This window comes from Aphanomyces astaci, assembly GCF_000520075.1.
Source record: "Aphanomyces astaci strain APO3 unplaced genomic scaffold supercont1.754, whole genome shotgun sequence".
NCBI classification, from domain to species: Eukaryota; Oomycota; class Saprolegniomycetes; order Saprolegniales; family Verrucalvaceae; genus Aphanomyces; species Aphanomyces astaci.
This window is the reverse complement of record NW_009799017.1, coordinates 1-1,365: the sequence shown is the minus strand read 5'-3', so window position 1 is coordinate 1,365 and position 1,365 is coordinate 1. Positions and strand designations below refer to the sequence as shown.

Sequence of the window (1,365 nt, the reverse complement as noted above, 5' to 3'; positions counted from 1 at the left end):
CCTGGCACGACGTTGGTTCAGGGGCTTGGAGTTGGTCTTGTTTCGTTTTCGCCAAGTCCGGCAAAGGTGGTGACACGACGTTAATCGATGCGGACAGTGTGCCAGAACGACTGGAGCGACAGATCAAGTCGTACATGAACCAGCCTGGGACAATCAAAACGCTCAACTCGATCAACGTGACTGCGTGCTTGAATCACACGGTGGACCCTCCGAAGTCAGCGCAAGCTACCCCCACCCGACTAACCGAAGCCAAAGTCATGCCGCTGCAAGCCATGCAACGCACGACAGAGTCGGTCATCCAACGACTTTCGAACAGTAGCATGATGAGCACCAACCCCAGCGTGGCACAGGTGGATGGACTGTGGGGGGCGTTGCGCCAAGTGCTGCGATCGAAAGGACTCGTGACCATCGTGCAAGTTCGCCGAACCATCTTGCAGTATGGAAAAACCATCGCCGCCACCCAAGTGCAAGCCGCGCTGGGGCAAACCGCTCAAGTCACGTTGCCGACGGAGATCGTTCAGAAACTCGTGGACGACGTGCGCCAACGCTGTCCGCTGCGTGGCGAAGATGTGACAAGCGCTCGGGCGTCCACGGCCGGATTCTGGAAGTGTCTGGCCATGCCCAAGGACGACCAGTTGGTGAAAATGGCCAAGCGGGTGTTTGCCCACTTGCAAGTCGAAGCCAAAGGCGACTGCACGCCGCTGGTGTTGGCCAAGGCGTATGACGCCCCCAGCCATCCATCTGTGATGCTCGGCCTCATGCCCGCTGAAGACGTGTTCAAGGACTTTGCACGGTGTTTCGACGTAGACTCGTCAGGGTGCATTCCGTACGACAGCATGGATACGTACTGCAGCGACCTATACTTTTCGGTGGGGGAGCTTCGCCACTGCCTCCAAATGTTGCGAGATGTGTTCCACGTCGAGATCCCCACCACGACGTCTTAACACCATCGATGGAGTAGAATTGTTGTCCGAGTTATATATATTACTTCGAAGTACGTAGTAGTTGTATTTGATGAACCGCTGCGATACCTACACGATACATACAATGGAGTATTATTTTATCTTGTTAGCGTCAAACGTGTAACGTGTGAGGCTGACACTGCTTTGCCCGTCGAGGGAATGTCGGGGCTGTGGACGATGCAACCTTGTTGTCAGGAAAATCGAGACGTCGTATGGGGGGCGGCATGGACAGTTCCTGCGACAAGCGATCCAGGGCTGTTGTGAGGCGCAAGGCGCTTGTAGGTAGCGTATACGAGGCACCCTCTGCGATCATGGAGGACGAGGCATCGGGCGGAGCCTGCTGGAGCTTGTGGCGTAAATGTTGACTGAGTTGCTGTAATTCGTCGAGAACTTGGGCTTCCAA

General features: G+C 55.5%; 1 protein-coding gene across 1 annotated transcript; it reads left to right on the top strand.

Moving 5' to 3' along the window:
- Window positions 1-134: 134 nt before the first annotated feature.
- Window positions 135-944, top strand: H257_19535 (hypothetical protein; the record flags this gene model as incomplete). The annotated part of the gene is made up of 1 exon (XM_009848674.1): window positions 135-944. The coding sequence occupies one exon, from the start codon at window positions 135-137 to the stop codon at window positions 942-944; it is 810 nt and encodes a 269-aa protein (XP_009846976.1).
- Window positions 945-1,365: the final 421 nt, after the last annotated feature.